The 23,632-nt window shown below is 36.8% G+C and overlaps 1 protein-coding gene across 4 annotated transcripts in view; it reads right to left on the bottom strand.

The window, feature by feature from the left end:
* The window catches only part of COL14A1 (collagen type XIV alpha 1 chain), a 220,956-nt gene that overhangs the window by 149,491 nt on the left and 47,833 nt on the right, over positions 1–23,632 (bottom strand). For all 4 annotated transcript variants that reach the window (XM_079140174.1, XM_079140175.1, XM_079140177.1 and 1 more), the window contains exons 6-9: positions 8,397–8,552; positions 7,457–7,576; positions 5,485–5,649; positions 794–955 (exon numbers count right to left, since the gene is read on the bottom strand). In XM_079140174.1, the coding sequence (XP_078996300.1) occupies positions 794–955; positions 5,485–5,649; positions 7,457–7,576; positions 8,397–8,552 (603 nt within the window). The remainder of the gene's footprint in view (positions 1–793; positions 956–5,484; positions 5,650–7,456; positions 7,577–8,396; positions 8,553–23,632) is intronic.

Here is a 23,632-nt window from a genome sequence, read left to right as displayed (position 1 = left end):
TACATAATTTTTGAAATGAAAGAAAATCAGAGATGGAGAACAGATTAGTGGTTGTCAGAGTTTGTGGAGAGAGTTTGGGAAGGATGTTAGTCAGGATAGTTGTAAATGGGCAACAGGAGTCATTCTTGCTGTGACGGAAATGTTCTGTACTTAGACTGCACCAAGGCCAATATCCTGCTTGTGATTTGGTGCCACGGTTTTGTAAGGTACTGTTATCGGAGGAACCTGGTAAAAATACTCTATGTATTACTTCTTGCAACTGTGTGTGAATGCACAATTATCACAAGATTTGAAGATTAATTTTTAAAATATGGTGGTCTAAAAAAATTAAATTAGAAAACCATGATGGATGGGCTAGGGTTGTGGTTCAGTGCTAGAGTGCTTGCCTAGCATGTGTGAGGCACTGAGTTCGATTCTCAGCACCACATTAAAAAAATAAAGAGATCATATCCATCTACAACTAAAAATATCAAAAAAAAAAAGAAGGAAGGAAGGAAGGAAAGAAAGAAAGAAAGAAAGAAAGAAAGAAAGAAAGAAAGAAAGAAAGAAAGAAAGAAAGAAAGAAAGAAAGAAAAGAAAACCATGGTAGTCTAAATGGAACACTATGGAGAAAAAAAATCTAGTGTGTAAAGTGTTCCTCCATCACCCCCACAAAGTCTGCCAAGATGCTCCCCTTTTACTCTGATGGTGTAGGAGAAAAATGAGTCTTAGGAACGTCGACATTAGGGATAGCAAGAATTTTTATAGTCCATGGAGACTTGGTGCTTGGTGCCACCCACATCCGGGGACTCGCCTTTAATCTCCCGGTCCTGTTCTTCCACCCTGGAGCACACGGTCCTGGTCAGGCTCTCCACCACCGTGTGCATCAGATCGAATTCGGCCACGTTGTACACGTGCGTGCTGTCTGGTTCGGAGGCAATCTCCTGCAGCTCGTTCTCATCAGCGTTTTTCACCCCTGGCATGGAACACAACAGGGACATTGGTGCCTCATTGGAAAAGCAACTGCAGTGGGCTTGACCTGACCCAGCCATTCTCCCCTGCTGCTTGGTTATTTATTTTGATAAATAATGAAATTTTTCAAAAAAATTAACCCTAACCCTAACACATGCATGCTAAGTGTGGTGTGGTACACCTAGAGTCTCAGTGACTTGGAAGGCCGAGGTGGAAAAATTCTCTTGAGCCCAGGAGTTCGAGGCCAGCCTGGGCAACATAGGGAGGCCCCCCTACTCCTGCCCATCTCAAAAGAATGAATGATTAATGATTAAATGATTAAATAAAGACATAATAAAGATATACACATGAAATAAATTGACAAAAAGAAAAAGATACCTAAATCTTCTATTTCATAACAGGAAATAATAGCTCTGATTCTAACAAAGTATGTATATAGAAAGAAAATAAACAAGAAAGGGCCAGAGCAAGAATATGGATTGTTGACAAAATGAAAGCTATTATGTGCCTGTGTCCTGATAAATGGCAGCTGGGACTTCTATCTCAGGGTCTGATGGTTACACTTCCCCTGCTGATAGACCTGCCGTCTTGGATTTGGTGGAAAGCATCTGCTACTTTAAAGAGTCATGTTTCATGTCGGATAGTTTTTGAAAAGTCAGCTTCAGAAGCCTTTTGCTCAGTACATCCTAGCCGGGAGACCACCTAATGAAATGAACTTCCGTTGGCATGAATAATGCAGAAACAGCAATAATTAAACCAGGACTCTATACTATCAAAGCTTTTGGTTTAAGTTTGTGTGAAATAAGGTGACTTAAATTGAGAGATATTCCTAGAATGCAAATCGCATATATTTAAAATTATTATTATTATATAGGAATAAGCCAAAAGAAAGCCAGGGAGAATTTGTTTCTAGAATGCACAAATACAATTTGCAGCCAAATAACCGCTGAAATTTTCCTGGTGCCAAAAGGAAGTTGCGTTCCTTCCACAATATCTATTGAATTCTGTTATCGCAGGCCAAGCAAAATCCTGACTCTCTGTGACTTAGCAGGGAATAAGAAGGACAGAAAGCAAAGTGGACACTAACACTTGAAGAATGTGCCCAGAGCACGGTGGCATTTTATGTATATTAATGTGTTGAATCCTTAAACCAAAGCTAAAGCTGTGAGTTTATACTATTGTTTCTGCCACCTTCCCGATGAATAAATATGCACAGAGAGGTTAATTTGCTTGCTCAAGGATACACAGCTAGTGAGTGTACATCTTGGATTTTATTAGAAGAGTGTATGCTAAAATTAGTAAACTTTTACCATTGAAATTTGTGGTAGGAAAGGAGAAGGCCAAGGTTAGGTTTTATGGGTCTTAAGGTAGATTTCTCTTCCTCAAACTTCAGCAGATATGGAGGGTCTCTTTATAAGTCCCTACCATTTCAATCATCTGGAGGTATTAAAAGAAGGTACTTTGGAAGCAAGGAAAAGAAATGACCTGGAGCAACATTTATTATTTCTTAGATGCCTGGCCGTGCCAATTAACTTAGCTGTCAATCTCTACATATTGAGTAACAAAGCATTAGTTGTCTCTGAACTTTTCTCTTTAGGAGGATTTAAGATAATAAATACAGCAGACATCTAGGTAATTTCCAGAGGGAAAAAAATCCAAGTCATATCTGGATGAATTCACTTAAAAGTTTTGTTTAAAAACTCATTCATTCATTATTAACAAGAGCTGAGAATGGAGGGTAAACACACAAGATAATCCCCCATTAGTTTAAGTCTTCTGTAGAGATTTCCTTTATTGGATGAAGGGATAAGAAAATAAAAAATAAATCTCTGATGTTTCCTGCCTGAGGATTTCTTTTAAAATGCACATGATTCAATGTTAATTGAGTGAACACCAAAGCAATCAGCTTAGTGCCAATGATGCTTTCTCATGACACTCTATTGAAACTGACAAGTTTGGACTCACAAGAATATTCTAAGAAACATAGCCTGAAATTAATCAATCTTCCTTTCTGAATAAAAGTTTGCCTGTTTCAACTGCATGGAAAGGAGAGGAAATGGTCATTACAACTTTGAAGGAATTTATTGTGTAAGGATTTTGCTTTGCTTATCTCTGTGCCCCAGCACACACCACAATGCCTAACACACAAAGCATTCCAAAATTCACATTTTGAGCAACTATCAAATAATGGGTTAAAGGAAATATTACTTTCATTGATAACTCTGAAAGATGCTTTGTGTAACTTCAGGGTGACAAATGTTAATGACAAGAAAATTTGAATTAATTCCCAGGACCGAAATTCACATTTATCTTAAGGATGAAAGTTATCATATAGTTCAAAATCACTTAGATTATTGTCCACTTCAGTTCCATAAGTGTGGTGGTAAATATGGCAAATATTTAACAGTTATCTTTCTGCCTGAGTTTGCAATGTTTGCCAATGGCTACAGTATAAATACCTAACTGACTTATTTCAAACTATCCATGTGAGGTCACAAGATGCAGATGTGGGAAAAGATGTGCACAGTTGGCTCTTGCAAACTGGTCTGAGCTGGGCCCTGCATGCCACTGAGCTATAACACCACCTTCCCCTCCACAAATACATACACATATAAAATACGTTTATGACTTACTAAAACAAGTTTGAATACAAAACATTCTTTTCCCCCCTAGATTTCTTTTATTCTTTGTTCTATGAATGGAAAATATACCATGATAACTGTATTACTACAGGATAAGATGCCTCACTTATTTGCATAAAAATAATATGCTTCTCTTACAGGTATCTTTCATGAGCATTTGGATTCTTTTTGGAGCATTTGGATTTTTAATACTAAGGGTGATATTGCTATCTTAGAAATCCTTGGGCCCTCAAATCATTCCATAAGCATTTACTGGACACTTGTTTTGTGTCAAGCACTGGGTTAGGTGATAGAAATGAAGAAGATGCTATCTTCCCCTGTAAGGAACTCATTGTGTAGAAATTTTGTAGAGATAAAAACAAAAAAGAGAGGAAAGAACACAGTTTCTACAGATTCTGCAGCTGTTCTCAGACTGTTCTTGGCTGGACACTAGTGAAAAATAAGTCCCCCAAAAAATGACTAACCAGAAACATGCTCTGATGAAATAAAATGCATTAAATAGGGAAACTTTTAGGATCTTTCTCAGAGAGAACCTTACCAACACACACAGAGAAGAGATGCCAGTGGGTTTACCAGTAGTTCTTAACCCTGGAGGATGTTTTCAAGGTACAGATATTTAAAGTACAGATTTCTAGGCCCTTTCTTCCTGGACATTTCAATTTAATAGGACTAGAACAGGACCTGGAATCAGTATTATTTATGCCACACCCAGGATGTCTCTCCTAATTGATATATAACTCCAAATGGAAAGTATTATCTTCTGATAGGAACACCTCATGCACAAATATCTAACAAAAAAGTCCTATAATTATTTATAACTATAATGCATCAATAAAAATGTAGAAAGAGAAAAAAAGAAGTATCTCATAGAAAATTCATAAAGAGAAGACTGAACCACATTCTTGATAAATGCAAGGAGATAAATGCATCATAATTCAACTAAAGATTATAGCAAACTGAATAATTAAGTGCATAAACATAATGAAATGAACGATTTACAACAAATTATTTTAAATGTCTGTGAAGCCCAGTTGAGGCATTTGCTATAACATTTGTATTTATAGTTCATTATTGTTAAGGAGTCAGTCAGGGTTTTGTTTTTTTTTTTTTTTTTTTTTTTTTGGCTTAGAAAGTTGTTGGTTTCTGCTAAATAAAAGACTTTCCTTTGTCAATAAAAAAAAAGTAAACATTTTAATCAAGAGCAAAGTTGCATCATGTAACTATTTTGCAGCTATTCTGAATGTATGTCCCATATATATATATGATATATATATCCTTTTATATATATATATTTATATATATAAATATATATATATCTCCTTTTCTATAAGAATGATACAGGGATAGTATTTTTTACTTTTATTACATTTATTAAAACAACTTAATTGCACAAATTAATGGGTTTCACACCACATTTCCATATGGAAGATATCATGCTTTGGTCATATCTACACTCCCTCTTACAGGGTTAGTTTCAAACCAGTAATACTGCATATCTCAATTCCAGGCTTTCTTTAAATAGCTGCAGGACATTAATTCCTCGAAAATAATAAGTTGGTTTTGCTCTATACAATTAGAAAAGAGATAAACTGACCCTAAAGAGAATGTCCTAACTAATTAATAGGTAACAGACATGTACTTGACCTTTCATGTCAACTTCATACCTTTCATTGTTCTGGTCAATATCCCATTTAGAGATCCTGTTACTGTGTGATACATGACAGTTTGCAACACTCTGATTTTAAATGCAAGGAGTTGGGCTCTGAGAACAGCTGACCGTGAGAACCAGGACTAGAAAGCCCTGGAGTTGATGGCTTTCCAGGAACTGACCCTTGCACTGCATACCCAATGAAGCAGTGGGCGTCCCCGTCCCCAGGGGAAGAGCACATACCTATGGCAAACAGTTCTACGCCGGACTCACGAAGGTTTCTAGATGGTGGAATAATATCATCTTGGGATTTTCCATCTGTGATTAAGATGCCAATTTTGGAAACTCCAGTCCTTGATCCTGCTTCTGGTTTAAAGCTATTTTCAAAAATGTAGCTCAAAGCAAGGCCTGAGAAGAAAATAAGGAAAAGTAAACACAAAGCTACCATCTCTAATAAAAAGCCTTCTGATTATGAAGAGTGTAACTACATGATGCATAACTTACTGAGCTAAAAGAGTTTTTATTAGATGAGAACCTTTATTTTCCAAATGACTTGTGCTTGACAGCTCTGAAGAAAAACTAAAATCCATCAGAGTAAAGGTACTAAAATAATTGAATATCACATCTTCGAGATGACAATAGATGATTATACATCCTTAACTGACCATTGACATAGAATGATACACTTCACTTATTTGAATGATAACAAAATACTTCTCTTACATGTGTCTTTCATGTGCATTTGGATTTTTAATATGAAGTGTATTGTTGCTGTCTTAGAATGCCTTTAGACTATCGAATCATTGCACAACCATTTGCTGGAGGCTTGTTCTGTGTCAAGCCCTAAGGATAGGAATGAAAAATGAAGGTGACACCTGACCTGCTTTTGGTCAACAGCTATGTTCAAAAAGTAGTTCAAAGAAAGAACTGAGAGGAAAATGAGGAAAGATAAATGCAAACCAAACATCCTAATGGTTTCCTCCCCAGATGAGCAGAATGCAAAGGGAAGATTCCTGGCCTCTGCCTGCCTTTGTGGGCTTTCACAATATTTTACTTCATAGTTGTAGATGCAAAGATCCTGAATTCATGCCAACAGATGCTAACAGAACTTGTGTTCAAAAAACCTAAGTATTTATAATTTATGATGAAACAATAACTCCCACACATTAGTGACTGTCCCAAATATTATCAACTACACTTTGAATTTTGTTCATGATGTTTTAAAGAACTAAAAATTCTCTTTCCTTCTCTTTCTTCCTTCCTTTCTCTCTCTCTCTCTCTTACTCTCTCCCTCTTTTTCTCTCCCTCTCTCTCTCTCTCTCTCAGTAGGGGGAACAGATCTAAAATCATATTTATACTCCTACCTTTTGAGATAATTTCCATCCAGAAAGAAGTAAGAAATCCTGCAATATCATTATGGCATTTGTGCTTAATAAATTTTCACAGCATTATCAAAAATTCTGCTGGATTTTGCATCTAAATAGCAAAGCAATTATCAAAATTTCAGTGGTTTACCAAGAAGTCAATAAGAGAATCTTCATCATTGAAGTTGTGCATCTGTATCATGTGTCAGGCAGTAACTTGTACTAGGGTTAAAATAAGTGAGAACAGACCTAGAGGTGCAGCTCAGTGGTAGAGCACTTGCCTAATATGCACGAAGCCCTAGGTTCAGTCCCAGCCCACACAAAAAAAGTAACAATAATAATAATAAACAAAATACACAAACCCTTTGGATAATTGTAATGCCAATATTATTACATTAATCATTTTTCAAAAATACTAGAGAGCCAAAAATCTATAAATATTTTCTTGATAACTACTGATTACAGAATAGGGGCCAAAAAAAGTACCTTCTTTAAAAATAAGATAGAAATTTGTTTTCATTTAAGTGGCAGAATGAATATACATGAAAAGAGAGGGAAAAAAAAAGAAAATGAACTAATAAAGGTAAGAAGGCTGCTGGCCTGGGTGATTGTTTTATTTTCTTCTAGCCCAAGCAACCCCTTCCTGGGACATGAAGTTCCTATAGCAGAACAAATGAGAAGTCTGGAGTTTGACTCTTCATGCTGAGTTTGGGTAAAAAGCTATCTAAGGATTGTAGGTGCTACTTGGTTAATAAAACAGTATGCTAACTCATTATAAGTAGCAAAATACAATAGTATGTCTATTCTTTGGAAAGATACGCTGCTTAAAATGTGGACTGAGCAAAACATACCTGTTAGGGTATTCCCTCCCTTGTATGGAAGGTTCCGGACAGCTTCAATTACTTCATCTTTTGTGTTAAAGGCATTCAAGTGCCATTCTATCCTGGGGTCACCGCTATACTGTGCAAGACCTGGAAAAGATGAGAAATCCCACAAACAATGATAAGTTACTCAAGAATATCATAGACTAACCACTCAAGAAACCATAATGCCTGAGGGCCTAATGTTGTAACTTTTTTTTTTCTTTGCCTGGCTATATACTTTCATAAAGAGTCCCTAACATCAATTAAAGATATTAAGTTGACATATGCAGGAGTGGAGGTAGTGTACAAATTTTCTAACCCTTTAGAAGTTAGCACCTAATTAGGTGTTAAACAATTAAAAGAAAACAACACTGGTCACATATGTAGATAAAAGGTCTAGATTTATTTGTTGATGTTAAATCTCAAAGCAATGATTTTCCTCAATTGCTATTTAAAAGTGAAACTATGAGACTTTATATTATAATAATGTTATTTTATTACAATATTACTCAAAGATTTATAATTTTGTTTTTTATCTTGGCTAGCATTAACTTAGCAAAGATTATCTTGTACAATAAAACTGTTTCCAATTTTTTTTTAATTCAACATTTCCCTGGATTCAGCTATATTTTCTTTTAAATAAAGACTGCTATGTGACAAAATCATAAATAGTCTATAACTTTAAAGCTTTATTATTATTATTATTATTAACAGAAGATTTGACTTTTCAGAAAATTAAAATGTCTTCAATAATTAATTGAATGATGTTGTCACAGTAAAAATTAGTTAAGAATAAATATTTATTGATCCAAACATGCAGTTTAAGGAATATCAGTATAGTTGCTACTGTAATTCTAAAAGGCAGTTTGTAGAGTTTCCCAGTTGCTTTACATTGACAGCTGACTACTGTCAGTAATAGGAGATATACCAATTCGTGTCTTCTCTGAGCCCACATTGAACGCTGTAACCAGGTTTTCCAAGAAAAGCCGAACCAGTCTGAAGTTGAATCTTCCAATACTCCAAGAACCATCAACCAGGATTACAATATCAGCAATTGCTGGAGTTTCACAGAAAAATTTCACTTCTGTGAAGCAAACACCAGAAAAGCACACGTGTTACTGTTGGAACCTTTAAAAGACTTACTTTTAATGTCTCTCAAATAACAGTACTAAGATTACAATAAAGTTCCCATTAAAGCAGTCATCTTTTTACAACCCTGCCCTTAGATGCATTCTTACTTGGAAAAAAATTGTGGTAATGGTTGGCAGCAGAGTCAGTGTTCTGGAAATAGTTAGCAGAATACTGGCAGGTTCCTGCCAACCTGGCAACTCATCCTTCTGAGTGTTTTAGAAAGTAGTGTCTGTACAAAATCATCCAGCTTTGGGCTTTGGCCTGCAGATTCTTTCCAGGAAAGGTCTGAGCAACACCAGTGTAGGTCAGTCAGCCGAGATGGGAAGATGGCCAGGAAGCCAAAGGGTGGCTCTCCTAGTTGGGTAAGTCTATGCTGGAGGAAGTGATAGGAAAGAGAAACAGGGGCTTCCCGAATTCAAGGAAAAGTCAAGGCCAAGTATTTAATCTAAGAAAGGTACACAGACCTCTGCTAAAGTAGAAAGCTTTTTGGGAAAAAGAAAATTGGAAAATGACCCAAGAATTTCCTCTAATTTAAAAAAAAAAAAAAAAATTGTATATTGTCCATGCAAGATTTTCTCCTTGATAATCATCTAAGTAATGGACTTTTTAAATGACTCTTAGGACTCCAGATAATGATCCAGAAAAGGATGCCCAGTGATTGGAGTGGTACTACATAAGCTTGACCATCACAGAAGGTCCCCCACCCACAGGACTCCTGGGAGACGAGAGTCCAGCCAGGTTTTTGCCACAAGGAACAGGCTGCTGGGGAGAGGTCAGGCTTGTGCTTGACTAGCTGAAAACCACCACTTCTGCTCACAGAATGCCAGCATACTGGAATATTCTTGAAGTGTTATACGACTCCTTTAATATGTCATGGTATTTTTAGTACCTTTAGGAGCATTGCTTCATACTCTAGTCTTTGCTTCCAAAGGACTACTTGACTTTGCTGCAATTTCATATCAGGAGAGGAGATTGTGCTTTGTGTGTATGTGTGTGAGTATGCACAGATGTGCATGTGTGTTCATCCACTTTACCTTTTAAAGGACCAGAAAATCCCTACTTAGTTTCCTCAGTATATATACAAAGGACTTAAAATCAGCATACTACAGTGATGCAGCCACATCAATGTTTATAACAGTTGAATTCACAATAGCTAAGCTATAGAGCCAACATAGGGGCCCTTCAACAAATGAATGGATAATGAAAATATGGCATATATACACAATGGAATATGACTCAGCAATAAAGAAGAATTACTTTATGAAAATTGCCAGTAAATGGATGGATCTAGAGACTATCATACTAACTGATGTAAGCCAGTCCCAAAAAACTGACGGTCCAGTGTTTTCTCTGATATGTGGAAGCTAACCGACAATAAGGGGGTGGGGGGATAGAAGTTCATTGGATGAGACAAAAAGGAATGAAGGGAAAGGAGGGAGGATATGAAAAGGAAAGACAGTGGAATTAATCTGACATAATTATTCTATGTACAAAAATGAATATACCACAGTGAATCCCACCATTGTGTACATTCATAAGAATGGGATCCTCATTAGAGTAAGATAAAGTCTGTGATTATATACTTATATCAAAATGGATTGTACTGTCATAACTAAAAGAACCAATAAAAAAAGAAATCCAGTGTTATACCCCACTGGAAGATGGGCATTACTCCCAAATTTCAAACTTCACTTGTTAAAAGCTATAGTTTATCATGTATGCCCTGCTAATTAATTAAATTTGTAGTACATAAAAAGACAATCAGCTGGGGAGATAGCTCAGCTGGTAGAGGGCTTGCCTCGCAAACACAAGGCCCTGAGTTCGATCCCCAGTACTGCAAAAAAAAAAAAAAAAACACAAGCAAAAAAGACAATCAAACAATATTTAAAATATAATTTATATGTTGAAAATCAAAAGAGATGTGTTCACAAATAAAACAAATATGTTTATAACCTAAAGAAAAATAGTTGAACTATTATGGCTGGCATAAGTAGCTTTAATATGCCTTTGCACCTACCACACCATGTTGGCTTAAAGGGTCTTGATCTTTTTCCAGAAATAAATATGCATGGAACATCTAGATACTTTTACCAGATGGGGGCAGGAAATGTATTTGCCAATGAAATGCTCCAATCTCCTTATGGAGCTCAACAGTACATCTCAATCCAAAAGTTTATAGTTAATATTTTTTGGCAATAAATTCTCCTTCTTTAATAGAAGAAAGCTACCAGCTTTGTATTTGGGAGTCAGCCCTACTGTAACAAACCAAGAAAAGTCTAAAATGGAATACTGCCATGAATCATGGGATAGAAATTAATGTGGGTTTTGGACATAAGCAGGGAAAATTGAGGTCTGATTAAGCTTCAAGGACCCATTTCTCTTGATTTTTTTTCTGGGGAAAGACTACTCCCAAATGAAGAGTAGTTCTCTTCCAAAACTGCTAGGAATACTTACATGATTGTTAGGGAACAATGCAGAAAAGATCTCAGAAAGGAACACTTTCAGTTTATGTAGAAGACATTTTTGTGAAAAATTACTTCTAATAAGAAAGTCATAAGTGACTCAGAGATATAAATAAGATCTAACCCAAATAATATATAAAATTAATTGACTATAAAACAAAAGATGAAAGCTTTAATGATTCTAAAATTTTAAAAGTTGTTCATCAAAAACACCTTAAAATAAAAAAGATAAGTTCAACTGAAAAAAATACCTGCATTATATGTAAAACCAAAAAGGAATTTATATCAAAAACCATGAACATATTTTATAGAAAATAGGAAAAATGGTCAATAAATGAATGAAGAGGGTTTTCAAGATGGCAGAATAGAAAAGATCACTTTCCTGGCTGCTCATGGCATGAAGTCAAGAAAGCAGAGAAGCCAGCTTCTCAGTAAGGTGGGTGAACAAAAAAAAGTAGTGGGGGACTTTTCTGGAATTTAATACTGGACATTCAGAGCAGATCAGAGACTCAGAAGGTTGTATATAATAAAATTAATGAAATAAGGAAGCAATCCCCAGCACTACAGCTGCTGCCACAGCTAGAGGCACCAGCCAGAGTGGTCCCTCTGTGAGCAAAGTGAAAGAATAAGGGAATTCAAGGAATCCTATTTTTAGGAGGCCTGAGGCACATCTGGGTAAGGAGAGTCTAGTGATCAAAGACAATGCCTGACTAAACTGAAAGGCACACTGCACGACATCCTCGTGTAGGGGAAAATATCTCCATTTCTCCTGGTTGCATGTGGAGGAGAGAGGAAGAATCCGTTTTGTAGTTACTGTGTGGGAGCCAGAAACTGGGGGAGCCAATTCCTGGTGAACCCAAGTTTGGCCCCGTAATCAGGCCTGGCAAACGCACACTGTACAACATAGGACATGCCTAAGTAGCCAAGACAAAACCAAATGGAGAGAGGTTTACACAGGGGACAACTGGTCATGGAAACCCACCTGGCTTTTCCCTCCTCCTCTAACCTGGCTGCTTGCAGGACCAGCTGGTCAAGAATTTGAAAGGGCAGGGGTGGAAGAGATTGAGTTTAGAGACCAGGAAGCAGGGTCCACAGGTGGACTAAGAATTGGCTCCCCCACCGTTCCAGTAGGACCAAGGGGTGATCCTTGGGGTGCAGTCCTCCAGTGTGCACTGGCAACTGCTGGACCGTGGAGGTGTGTGGATTTAAACTCTCCAGACCAACTGGCATTCCTTGAAGAATGTGTAGCCCACTTACACCTAAACCCTGCCTCCAGGAGTTCCACTTACAGGATTAACTCCTCACTCCTAAAACCCCACCCTGAGGGTGGAGCTGGCATCACAATCCAGGGCACCTCACAGAACACTGCTGAGAAGGGAAGCTGAGAATCCTTTGAACTCCAATGGAAACAATTCTTTAACTTTTCATCAAGGTCATTTTTTTCCTTTTTCTTTTCTCTGTTTAATCATGACCTTAATGATTCATGGCAATTTACACATATTCACATTTGGTGGGGTTTTTTTTTTTGTTTTGTTTTGTTTTGTTTTGTTTTGTTTTTCCTTCTCACTTCTAGAATTTTTGAAGCCAGTTATTTTTATGGATCAACTTTTTGAGGATTAGGAAGTTTGATTAGTATATTTCAGTTTTCTTGTATTCTATTTTTATTTTTAAAATGTTTCTATATTTTTTCTTCTCATTTATCTCTTTCCCTTCATTCGCTTTCTCTTTTCTGTTGTTAACAATCAATCTCTATTGTTCTTTCACTTTTCCTTTATTTTTTACTTCTATCTTCTCTCCTCCTCACTCATAATCATCACATCCTACACCACTTCTGTTCCCTCCCTGTCCATCATTCAAAATTGTTAACCCATTTGTGAATTTCCTGTTTTTAGCAATAACTGATATCATTTCTGCTAATTGTGATAATTACCATTATAGGCATCATAGTTGGAGTAGGAACTATTTGGATGAATGTTGTATATTGTTTGTATTGGTTGTAATTATTTGTCTCTCCCTAAACAGCGAAGTACTGGAAACTTTCAGAGATATGATAAGTCCGCAGGGTCCACTCTCTACTGCCTCAGGTCCGTACTGTTAGATGGGTAGACACACAAACAACATGAAACATGAAGGAAACAAATCTCCCCAAACAAACCAAGTTACTTCAATAACAGACTCCATTTACATAACAGTAGGAGAAATGTCAGAGAAGTTTAGAATGTACATACATAAACTGATCTTTGAGGTAAAAGACAATGTAAGGAGTGAAATCAGAAAGAAAATAAAGGAAGTAAAAGGACACTTCAATAACAAGATAGAGATTCTGAAAAGAAATAAAGCAGAAATCCTTAAAATGAATGAATCAATAAACAAAATTTAAAATTCAATAGAAAGCATCACCAATAAGACTAGACCACTCGGAAGACACAGTTTCAGGCAATGAAGACAAACTATATAATCTTGAAAATAATGTTGGCCATAGATAAAAGATGTTAAGAGACCATGAACAGAACTTCCAAGAACTATGGGATAACATGAAAAGACCAATTAAGATTTATCGGAATAGATGAAGGATTGGAGATAGAAACCAACAGAATGAACAATCTTCTCATGAAATAATATCAGAAAAAAATTCCCATACCTAAGGAATGAAATTGAAAGTCAAATACAGGAAGTTTACAGGACCCCCAAATATACAAAATTACAACAGACCCACATGAAGCACATTATAAAAATGCCTAACATACCAAACAAGAATAGAATTTCAAAGACAACCAGAGAAAAATGACAGGTCACATTTAGAAGGAAACAATCCAGATCTCAGTTGATTTTTCAACCCAGGCTCTCAAAGTTAGGAGGTCTTGGAATAATACATACCAAGCTCTGAAAGAAAATGGATGCCAACCAAAAATACTATACTCAGCAAAATTAAGCTTCAGAATTGATGATAAAAAAACTTCCATGATTAAAAAAAAGTTTAAAAAATTCACAACTAAAAAGCCTACACTGTAAAACATACTCAATAAAATATTTCATGAAGACATGAAAAATATAAGTGAAACCAACAAAGGGAGGAACTACACTAAAAGAAAAGTCAGTCAAAGGAGAAACTAATTTAAATTACAAACCAGAAATAAATCAAAATGACAGGGAATAAAAATCATGTCTCGATAATAACATTGACTGTAAATGGCCTAAACTCATCAATCAAAAGACATAGACTGGTAGACTGGATTAAAAAACAATCTGTTTCCAAGAGACTCACTTCATAGACAAAGACATCCCCAGGTAAAAGGATGTGGATCTTGTAAACAAGTAGGGGTTTCTATCCTCATAATATCAGATAAAGTGGACTTCCAAGTCAAAGTTAATCAGAAGGGACAAAGAAAGACATTTCTTATTGCTTAAAGGAATTATACATCAACAAGACATAACAATCATAAATATTTATGCCACTCAAAACGGAGCATCTACGTACATCAAACAAATCCTTCTCAATTTCAAGAATTAAATTAACTACAACCAAATAATACTGGGTAACTATACCACACCTCTGTTACCACTGAATAGATCCTCCAAACAAAAACTAAATAAAGAAGCTACAGAACTAAAAAAAAAAAAAAAAAAAAAAAACAAACAATTAATAATTTAGACTTGATAGACATATGTAGAATATTTCATTCAATAACTGAATACACTTTCTTCTCAGCAGTACATGGATCCTTCTTTAAAATAGACCATCTTGTAGGCCACAAATCAACTGTTAGCAAATAGGAAAAATAATGGAAATAATACTTTGCTTTCTATCAGATCATAATGGAATGAAGTTAGAAATCAACAATAAAATGAACAATAGGAGCTATTATAACACCTGCAGACTAAATAATACACTGTTGAATGACAAATGGATAGCAGAAGAAATCAGGGATGAAACAAGAAATACTTAGAGGTAAATGAGAATAGCAATACAATATATCAAAATCTCTAGGACACTACCAAGGCAGTTCTAATAGGAAAGTTCATTGCATTGAACTCATTCATTAAAAGAATGCAAAGGCAACAAATAAATAACCTAACATCTAAAAGTCCTAGAAAAAGAAGAACAAATCAACACCAAATGCAGTAGAAGACAGGAATAATTAAAATCAGAGCTGAAAGCAATGAAATTGAAACAAAAAAAATCCAAAAAACTGACAAAACAAAAAGTTGGTTCTTTGAGAAAATAAATAAAATTGATAAACCCTTAGCCACACTAATGAAGAGAATGAGAAAAAGAGAAAATTCAAATTACTAAAATTTGTGATGAAAAGGAAATATCACAACAGATACTACTGAAATTCAAATAGTCAGATAATCAGAACTACTTTGAAAATTTATATTGTAATAAAACAGAAAATCTTGAATACATTGACAAATTCTTAGACATATGACCTACCCAAATTGAATCAGGACAATATAGAAAATTTAAACAGACCAATTTCAAGCCATGAATTTGAAAATGCCATCAAAAGGCTAACAACCAAGAAAAGCCCGGGATCAGATGGATTCTCAGCCTAGTTCTACCAAACCTTCAAAGAACACCAAACCTCCTCAGATTATTCCATGAAATAGAAAAGGAGGAAACCCTTCCAAACTCTTTCTATGAAACTAGTATCACCCTGATAACAAAACCAGACAAGCACACATCAAGGAAAGAAAATTTCAGACCAATATCCCTGATGAACACAGATGCAACAATTCTTAATAAAATACTGGCAAACTGCATACAAAAAACATATTTAAAAAACAGTGCACCATGATCAAGTAGGGTTCATTCAAGGAATGCAAGGTTGGTTCAACATACAGAAATTCATAAATGTAATCCATCACATCAATAGACTTAAAGACAAAAATCACACAGTTATCTCAATAGATGCAGAAAAGGCATTTGACAAAATACAGCACCCCTTCATGTTCAAAACACTAGAAAAAATAGGAATAGTAGGAACATACCTCAATATTATAAAAACTTTTATGCTAAACCCAATTGAAAGCAATCCCTCTAAAAACTGGAGCAAGACAGGTATGTCCTTTTTCACTACTTCTATTCAACATAGTCCTTGAAACTCTAACCAGAGCAATTAGGCAAAAGAAAGAAATTAAAGGGATAAGAATAGGAAAAGAAGAACTTAAACTATCCCCATTTGCATCTGACATGATTCTATATTTAGAAGACCCAAAAAACTCCACCAGAAAACTTATAGAACGCATAGATGAATTCACCAAAATAGCAAGATAAAAAGTTAACACCTAAAATCAATTGTGTTCCTATACACTAATGGTGAATCAGTTGAAAGAGAAATTAGGAAAACTATTCCATTCACAATAGCCTCAAAAAAATATATCTGTGAATCAATCCAATAAAAGAGGTGAAAGACCTCTACAATGAAAACTGCAGAACTCTAAAGAAAGATAAATCAACCCCATCAAAAAAAAAAAAATGCTTCTATTCTGGGAAAGCTCATATGAAGAGGACGAAAAGACAAGCTACAGTTTGAGAGCAATATTTGCAACCAACATCCAAAGAGGATTAGTATCAAAAATACATAAAGAATTCTCAAAACTCCTCAGAAAAGAAAAATCCAATTAGAATGGACAAAGGATATAAATGGACTTTTACACACAGGATGTACGGATAGTAAATAAGCACATAAAAAAAGTTCAATATAATAAGCCATCAGGGAAATGCAAATTAAACCCACAAAACGACATCACTACGTAGCCATAAGAATGGTTAAAATAAAAAATAATGACCACCATGAATATTGGCGCATATGTGCAGCAACTGATTCACTGATAGATCTCTGATGAGAATATATGATAGTACACTGCTCTGAAAAACAGTGTGACAATTTTGTAAGACACTAAACATGCAAATACCATAGATCTAATAATCACAACCTGAGATATTTATGTCCTAAAATGAAAACCGACGTGTCACACACTCACACTCAAATGGTGCATCAACATTCAAAGTACCTTTATTTGCAATAATCAAAAGTTGGCATCGATCCAGATGTCCTTCAACAAATGAATGATTAAACATTCACACTACAGAATACTCCTCAATGATAAAAAGGAACAAGGTATTGATACACACAACAACTTGGATGACTCTCCAGGGAATTATCCTGAGAGAAAAAGCCAATCCCCAAAGATTACATATTGTATGATCCCACTGATTTAACATTTTAAAAGTGAGAAAGTTTTAGAAATTAAAGACAGATTTGTGGTTGCCAAGGGTTAGGGATGGGCAGTGGGTCTGTGGAAAGAAGGGAGGTATGGTTATAAAAGAAGGAAGCAGAGCATCTTTATGTTGATGGCACTGCTCAGCATACTGGCTACAGATGTGTGTGCACAAGCATAAACATATGATCTAATCATCTAGAACTAAATACATGCACTCATGTACATGCACTCATGTACGTGCAGGCACACACACATGCACGCACACACACACACACACACACACACACACACACACACACACAAGAGAAGACAAGTGGAAGTGGGGAGTCTGACCAAGTCAGTGGGCTGCACCAATGTTGGTGTGATAGTTTGACACTGTCCTACAATTTTGCAATTTTGCAAAATACTACTGGGTAAAAACATACCTAGGATATTTCTACATCATTATTTGCAGCTTCATGTGAACCTATAATTATCTCACCAAATAGTCCATTTTAAAACATAAATAATAAGTATTATCAATTATTAAAAAGTAACAAAATAGTAAGTCTAATAATCCTAAGTGAGGAACAACTGATGACACCTGAGGATCTTTTGTACATTTTGGGTGAAAATGTAATTTGTTGTAAATTCTTTGGAGCATTTTTGGCATTTCCTTCTAAAGTTGAATATTCAACCAACCTTATCACCCAGAAATTCCACAGTTAAGTCTATAACAAGGGAAATTCTTTCACACATACAATAGGAGGCAAGTAGATGGAGTTTAAGAGTAGCACTGTTCACAGCAGCAGGAAGCTGGAAATGGCTCAAATACCATTAATATGAGACAGGATCATTAATTATGGCATTGAATGAACTGTAATACGACAGCAAAATTAAATGAGGTATTTCACTGAAATGCAGCAAGGTGAAGGAACCTCAGCAACATATTGGCATTTGGGAAAAAGCAATATTTGGTGGGGGACAAAAAGTAGGTACAAGAACATTACATTTCAGTGCAGTGGTAGACCTAGGTAAAAAGGAAAGCAAGGGACCAGGGAAGGCGGGATCCAGGTGAACTGCTCGGGTGAGGGGACCACAGATTTGGGGTGGTGCCAGCACCATGTGGATAGATATGGGTGGTGGTCAACATCTGAGATCTTGGGGGAGAAAGGGTGGGGTGCTTATTATGCTACACACACACAAATATCCAAACTAACCAACTAAAAGTGAAGTAACCCCATCTGGTATGCAGGAGATACTATCTAAGAAGATACTTTCATGTTTATGTCACACGATGCAAGCACCAAAAATCCTAAATGCAAGCTATGACTCAGCACATTGTATTTGAAATTGAGACCGGTGCCCTGTCTCCTAAGACCAGCATCTATTATGTCAGACTAGCATCTGTTACCTCAGCATCCTTAAAGACATGCTCTTTGAAAGGACTTCAGAAGTCAAAATCTATTATTGGTTTTGCATTCTGAAGTAAGTACACACTCACAAGGGAACCATGAAAACATTTTTTTCCAAATGTCCTAAATCCAGGTTATTAGTTCTAAGATACATGCTAATACAATGAACCCTAGTGGCTATTTTCCACTGTAGCAAGCACAAATTCAATGCATAGGTTTTCAGGCTGGTTTAGTCGGGGTGAACCTACCCATAGATGAGGTGCCACAATTGTCCTGTTAGCAGGTTTGCCTTTGCCAGAGGCATCTAGATGTCCAAATACTTGGGACAAAGAGCTTTAAAGCTGCTAAGATCAATTTCTGTAATTACATATCTCAAACAAAATTCCAGCTGCTGTAGTGAATATTTTGAGAAATATATTTAAACTCTTGTCTTATTAAAATCAGCCCAGATTCAAAACTGAAGAAAAATACTATCAGCTTTCACTGGCAAACACCTTATCCATCTCACTGTTCATTTAGGGAAAGAGGCCAATCAAAAAGAAAACAGCAAGAGCGAGTCAGACATGGTGGTGCACGTCTATAATCTCAGCGATTTGGGAGGCTGAGGCCTGAGGACTGCGAGTTGAAAGCCACCCTCAGCAATTTAGTGAGGCCCTAAGTAGCTCAGTGAAATTCTGTCTCTACAAAAAATATTTTTAAAGGGCTGGGATGTGGCCCAGTGGTGAAGGAAGGAAGGAAGGAAGGAAGGAAGGAAGGAAGGAAGGAAGGAAGGAAGGAAGGGAGGGAGGGAGGGAGGGAGGGAGGGAGGGAGGGAGGGAGGGAGGGAGGGGGGAGGGAGGAAGGATAGAAGGAGGGAAGAAAGGAAGGAGCAAGTGACTTAAAATGTGTTAAAGAATCAAGTGATAGGGGGAAAAATATTATATACCTGGGGGACCAGGTCAATGTTACATAAAACCCAGCAGCAAAATATAACTTAAATTGCATTAAAGAGGAATAAGTATATATACTTATTGTTAAAACAATATTCAGTGATTAATTTTTAAATAAACTAAATCCTTTCTGTTCTCAGTACTTATAGCTAAAACACGGAGAAATGTTGGCCACTTTGGACATTTGCAATTTTTTTTACAAATATCCTAGTAAGTCTTAGCATACCCTGAACAAAATAAAGTTAAGCAAAGGGATAAGGAGGACGACCTCTTGAACTGTATTTTAATTCAGCTCTTGGCTTAACGATGGACTTCATCTAAAACACAACTCTGAAAAAAACAAGGAAGAGTAAAAATAAACATAATGCTTAAGCAACTGAATGCAGCCAGAGGAAAGCACTCAAAATATGAGGCAGATTGCAAAGCTCACAGCAGGCTGATGTGAGAGAGGATCAGAAGGAACCACTGCACAAGTAGAGAAAGAAGGGTTTCCACTCAGTTCTGCACCCTCTAAAGCTGCAAGGTGAGGAAGCCTGGGAGAACTAACGGGCTCCCTGCCATTCTGTATCAGAAGGCTACATGCATCATTATATTAAATGGTATGTCCTCTGTTATAGTTTGGATATGAGGTGTCCCCCAAAAGCTCACATGTGCGACAATGCAGGAAGGTTCAGAGGAGAAATGATTGGGTTGTGAGAGTCTTAACCCAATCAGTGAATTAATCTCTGGTGGGATTAACCGAACTGGTAGAGTGTGGCTGGGGGAGGTGGTAATTGGGACATGGCTTTGGGGTATAGATTTTGTATCTGGAGAGTAAAGACTCTCTCTCTCTCTGCTCCTGATGATGTGAGCTGCTTCCCTCTGCCACTCTCTTCCACCATGATGTTCTGTCTCACCTTGAGCCCCGAGGAATGGAGCCAGCCTTCTATGGACTAAGACCTCTGAAACCGTGAGCCCTCAAATAAACTCTTCTTCCCTTAAAATTGTTCTGGTCTGATCTTTTAGTCACAGAGGCAAAAAAGCTGACTAAAACATCCTCCACACTGATCTACTGATTTAATAGATAAAACAATAACTCTATATTATAGACAGGGACTATTTTAATCAGTCCTGAAAAGTATATCATATAAGAATTCCATGATTTGTTCAGGATGTCACATAGCTAAGTGGCAAAGCATGGATCTGAACCCAGGTAATATGTCCTATATCTCATGAAGACGTTCTGCAGTATATACACTTAGAAAGCAGGAGAAAATAAAACAGGCATGGTGATGCACACCTGTAATCCAGAGACTTGGGAGGCTGAGGCAGGAGGACTGCAAGTTTGAGTCCAGCCTTAGCAACTTAGTGAGAACCTGTTTCAAAATAGATAGAAAGGGCTGGGGATGTAACTCAGTGGTAAAGTGCCCATGGTTTAATCCTAGGAAGGAAGGGAGGAAGGGAGGGAGGAGGGGAGAGGAGGGAAGGAGAGAGGAAGAAGGAGTGAGTTTCTAATATAAAGCAGTGTCTCTGCAGAGCTTGCTCTGCTATGTCTGTGGTAGATATGTCCTGTCTGCAAACATCTCCAACTGTCTGTCCAGAACTGTTTTTCCCCTCTAAAGGTATGCACTTGGAAGTGAAATAGCCTGTGAACAGTGTCCTTTTACTGATAATTTCATACTAATTTAATTGTGCTGTTAACATCATGAGCAACTAAATCCATGTCTGTTAACTTGAGATTGGACGACTTTCCTGGATGAAATTAATTTTATATACATGCTTACTATGTGCCAAGAGCCCTGTCCTAGGCAACAGGGCCTAGTTCCCTCCTACAGGTCGCTTAAATTCTTGATAAATTATCAGCTTCCACTGGCAAACACCTTACCCACTCACTATTCATTAAGAGAAAGAGGCCCATCAAAAAGAAAACAGCAAGAGCAAGCCAGACATGGTGGTGTACGCCTGTAATCCCAGCAACTTGGGAGGCCGAGGCAGGAGGATTGCGAGTTGAAAGCCAGCCTCAGCAACTTACTGAGGCCCTATATTAAGTGAGGACTATATTAAGACAGAAATTTAGATTTTTTAAGGGGCCTCTAAAAATAAAATCTTATTATCTTGTAAAGAGTAACTGCATGTGAGGGCAGGGGTTGTTATTTTGATGAAAATGGTATAAAATTACCATATTAAAAGTCTTCCTTCTAAGCCATATTATTTCTTTTGTCTTCATGGAATTCAGAGTAAAGATCGAGTTTGGGTCTATGTAGAAATGTTTCTAGTATATTTATGGAGGAAAAAATATTCACCAATAGAAGTTAATGAAAATACAAAAAAGGACTTATAGGAGTTATAGGACATTTTTCTGCCAGGTAAACTCCTAATCATCCTTCAAAACCCAGGTTACCCTTCACCAATTCCATGAATCTTTTCCCATAGTCCCCAGATGGGACTCTGCCTACTCTTATTTACTTCTTCTGCATTTTTACACAGTTTGCAGTACTAGTTCCACAGGAATATTGCACTATGCTAATGTTTCTATCTCCCTGACTAGACTGGGAACACCTTAAGAAGTAAGGAATTTTATGCATTACCTCTTCAGACCCTTTGGGCTGCTCAGCTCTTGGTACATAATGTATCAGCAAATGTGAACTAAATCTAATTATGTTCTTAAAAAAAATTATCCTTTCACATAATTCATATGTTAAGCATTAGAGAAATGAACCGTGATAGTTCAATTCAATGTGGTCTCTCCGCCTACCCTGCCAGGCAACTACACCGAGAAAGTAGGCTACAGTTATTTAGAGATCAGGGAGGTTTTATCAGAGTTGTTATCTTCCTTGATACTTTCCCAATGCTAGCAGCTAAGCTGAATGAAAGCAGAATGTGTACTATTTTTTACTCACACTGTCTTAATATGCAGTCAGGAAACCTCATAATGATTTCACCACAACTAGTCTAGGATTCATTTAGTGGCTTTAAATTATTTTTTTCTATGCCACTAGCAAAATATCTAGCAAGGCCATTCATTAATCAAGACATTTGAAGAAAAAAAATTGTGGTTATAGAACAATTTTTCACTTAAGTCTCCTGTGATGTTGAAATCAAGTTTCCTAACCAAAAGAAAAAGAAAACCCCTAAGAATTTGATGCACTAGAACTCTTGGAAGCTCACTGTTACCAAGACATGATTGGCTCCAGCCATCTCACTGAAGATACATTTTTCAAAAAGAGTTAAGATCATTTTATATTTGTCAAGAGCCCAAATTATTCTAAGAGAGTTTTCTGATACATTGACACATTCTGTTTCTCATAACATTCTCCTAAGGAACTACTATTGTTCTCATTTTTTGGAAAATGAAACTGAAGTTCAGAGAGGTCCAGTGATGGACTCACTAGCAGAGCTAGGACTGGGCACCAGTTCTTCCAAATGTTTGGTCCAATCTGCCCTTTCCAATGCACTGTGCTTTCTTTACCACAGTCGTCCTCACAGAAGGCAGCATGAATGGTCACTGTAATATGAAATAGCATTGGAAATTGCCTATCTAGAGGATATGGAGCCAGGGGTTCATTTCAGCTATGCTTGGAGTTCAACTTCACCAAAATGAGCTTGGTGCTCATTTAACCCCATGTTGGTGGGGATGTACCTTTCCAAGCATCCCTGATTGATGACTTACCCTAATGTGAAACAACTCTCCCCAACATTCTATTCCTTTACCTGGTTCTATTTTTCTTCCTAGAATGTCTTCCTTCCTAGAAATGTACTATAAAGCATGGTGGTTCATTTCTTGTGTTGACTTGATTGGGCCATAGGTGCCTACACGTTTTACCAAACATCATTCTAGATGTGTCTGTAAAGGTGTTTCTGGATGAGCAGCAAAGCAGAATGCCCTCTCTACTGTGGGTGGGACTCACCAACTCAACACTTCAACAGAGCAAAAAGGATAAGTGACAGGGTCAGAACTGCTCCTGCCTGGCTCCTGGAGACAGACACCAGTCTTTTCCTGCCTGCAGACCTCACCTGAAGCATCAGCTCTTCCTTGGTGTC

This window comes from Sciurus vulgaris, assembly GCF_902686455.1.
Source record: "Sciurus vulgaris genome assembly, chromosome: 1".
NCBI classification, from domain to species: domain Eukaryota; kingdom Metazoa; phylum Chordata; class Mammalia; order Rodentia; family Sciuridae; genus Sciurus; species Sciurus vulgaris.
This window is presented reverse-complemented; position numbering and strand designations above follow the sequence as displayed.